The 3,108-nt window shown below is 41.8% G+C and overlaps 1 protein-coding gene across 1 annotated transcript; it reads right to left on the bottom strand.

The window, feature by feature from the left end:
* Positions 1 to 1,605: 1,605 nt before the first annotated feature.
* Positions 1,606 to 2,686, bottom strand: LOC141388827 (uncharacterized). The gene is made up of 2 exons (XM_073959247.1): positions 2,566 to 2,686; positions 1,606 to 2,491 (listed from the first exon to the last, which is right to left on the bottom strand). Exons 1-2 carry the CDS (start codon positions 2,575 to 2,577, stop codon positions 1,694 to 1,696), a joined length of 810 nt encoding a protein of 269 aa, XP_073815348.1. The 5' UTR covers positions 2,578 to 2,686; the 3' UTR covers positions 1,606 to 1,693.
* Positions 2,687 to 3,108: the final 422 nt, after the last annotated feature.

Raw genomic sequence — 3,108 nt, forward strand, 5'->3', positions numbered from 1 at the left:
TCTTGCCGTCTGTAAAAATCCTATGGTCGTCAATAAAGATCCCCTTCTGGTCATCTTTTAAAACATAAATTTAACCGTCTATAAGTTCGAGGGCTACAGGAGAACACCGCGTGTTGTCAGGCGCCATTTTTTTGGAAAGTTTGAAAGTTTTTAGCCTTAGCATACTCAAAACAATTTGTCATAATACCATGGGCTCAATTCTGTTTCTATGAAAATGTGAAATGAAAACTTTTATAAAGGAGAAAACTGTCAAATGAAAAAATTATAAAGGAAATATTTTTCATTTCAAATTTTCATAGAACAAGAATTCAGCCCAATGTTTTGTGTTGTTTACACTGACTTGAAAAAATCGGTTTGCAAAAAAAAAATGGAATTTACTTGTGAACAATTTCGTACGATAATTTTTCACAACTTTCGACGTGGATAGTAACGGCAAGAGTGCATCGATCAAATTAAATGTTGGTATGTTGATAGAGGATCAGCCTTTAGCACTATGAAAAACTGGTTTAATAAATTTAATCGTGGCCGACAATGGCCAAAACACGAAGGTCGTGAGGGTCGTCCAAAAACGGTCGTTGTACCAGAAAAAAATTAAGCCGACCGTGAACGGATAATGCAAGATCGCCATGTTATATACCGTGAGATAGTAGCATCCTTGGGCATTTCTTCCACCAACTAACATTTTGTATCGCATGAACTCCTGGCCGCAAAAATGTATTTTTTCTCGTTAGATCTGCCAAAATTGGTTTGGTGCAAAGAAGTTGTGAATAGAAACGTTCGCGGTTCTTCAAACGACTTTGATGAGATCATCACAGGCGGCGAATCTTCGATCTATGCTTAGAAGTTCGAAACAAAACAGGAATCGTCCGTTTAGGTCTTCAAGAGCGAGCCAAATCCAACGAAAGTTATTCATGTAAGAAGCACTTCGAAGCAAGTGGTCACCTGTTTCTGCGGCAAAACTGACCGTGTGGCGACTATACGGCTTGAGAAATGTAGGACAGTTAATTCTGAGTGGTACACTACAATATTTTTGCCTGAAGTCTCTGAGAAGTTCGAAAAACGAACAAGAGAAGACGAACCATTCTGCACCATGAGCGAGCTCTCACACATCTATTCAAACCAGCGACTGTTTGACCGGACAAAACGTGGAATTGATGGGTCATCAGCCATACAGCCCTGACTGGGGATCCAATGGCATTATTTGATTTCAGCATATGAAGAATATAGGCGTGGTCAACGATTTTCGTAGCCAGAAGACGCTGTAAAAGCGGAGTGGAAAAAGGGATTCAACAATTGGTTTGAGCGCATGAAAAGCGTATAAATCATGCTAGAACCTACTTAAGAAACACAATAAAACTATTCTTGATGGTAAATATTCGCATTTTCTTTGTCTTCAGCTCGTCTATAGAGACTCCCTTCTGGTCGTCTGTAAATCACCTAATTAAAGTCTATAGAGATTACTTTCTGGTCGTATTTGAAGTCTTCCTTCTACTCGTCCATAAATGCTCCAGAACATCCTTGTTCTTCGGATAAAGTTGCAGAATTCTGCCAAATACAAGTTCCATTGTTCATGCTTTTCCATATAACAATAAAATAATTTCCAAATTAATTTTTTCATATCACATTTATTAAGATTTAGATTAAACAAAAACTAGTCAACAACTGGGGCTGCAAAGCTTAACCCTTTAACAAATTACAAATTGCGTACGGCATAACCGGCTGGAACGGCATAGTTGAAGGGAGCAGCTACATAAGGAGCTGGAGCGGCTACATATGGAGCAGGAGCGGCAACATAAGGAGCTGGGGCAGCAGCGACGACGGGGGCAGCAGCTTTTACAAAGGGAGATGTGGCAGAGTAGGTAACGGCGGCGCCGAAGGGGGCAGCAGCAGCAACGAAAGGAGCAGCCTTAACAATGGGGGCTGGAGCGGCAACAACTGGAGCTGGGGCAGCAACAACGGGAGCAGCCTTGACAATTGGGGCAGCTACGGGAGCGGCAGCAACAACGGGGGCAGTCTTAACTACTGGGGCAGCAGCAACAACAGGGGCAGCCTTAACAATGGGGGCAGCCTTAACAATGGGGGCAGCTACAGGAGCAGCGGCAACAACGGGAGCAGCCTTAACAACAGGGGCAGCAGCAACTACGGGAGCAGCATTAACAACTGGGGCAGCAGCAACAACGGGAGCGGCGGCAACGATGGGTTCACGACGAACAACAGCATTGAAACCATTGACAGGATCGGCAACATAGGTTACGGTACGCTTGAAGCCATCAGCATCAATTACTGTATATTCACCACGAACAACATCGCCATCGCGTTCCTCCACATGACCCTTGGAGTCTCCGGAAAGGCTATCCTTGACATCATAACCATATTTGTATTGGGGATGGGGATCGAATTCCTCAAGTTCGGCAGTCTTGGCCAAAACGGGGGCAGCTGGGACAACAGCAGCGGCGCTGGCAGCAGCAACGAAAGCGAGGACAACTACAAACTGTAAATGATTTTAGACACGCAATTAGTTTCAACAATCCTTCAAATTTTATTTAAATTCCTTTGGAAACCCACCTTGAATGCCATTGCTTCAGTTTTAAGTTTTGCTTAATTACTTAATTGTTCTTTACACGAAGTGTATTAAACTGTGAATATGCTTTGTTGACATCGACGGTCAGAAATTTATAGTCGGTAGATTGTCATTGAAGCGTCTTCATTAACATTCAAAGTGTCACTCGTTAATAGTCGTATGGTATTTCTTTTGACGCATTTGTCGTGAGGTCGACCAATGGCTGGCTAAGTGTAAAATTCTTCCACATTTGGTAGAATGTCTGCTTAGTATTTAATAAAATTTATTGTTAATGCGTCACTTGACGTGTCACACTTACATGCATACATATAAATGTTTTCTAGTTTACGCAGCGAGCCATCAGATATGTGTGACCTTGAAAAGTGCAGTCAAAATTGAAAGTGATAGTTAAAACAGACACAAAAAATTGCATTTTATTGATAAGAAAAACAAATATTCCCTAATTTCGCATTGGGAGCAATGATGGTTTAGACCAGTACCTAAGTGACGCAATATAACAGTTCATTTACATTTACGAAATCGAGTTG

Source organism: Musca autumnalis, unplaced genomic scaffold (assembly GCF_047663935.1).
Source record: "Musca autumnalis isolate F117 unplaced genomic scaffold, ASM4766393v1 scaffold_1, whole genome shotgun sequence".
Taxonomy (NCBI): domain Eukaryota; kingdom Metazoa; phylum Arthropoda; class Insecta; order Diptera; family Muscidae; genus Musca; species Musca autumnalis.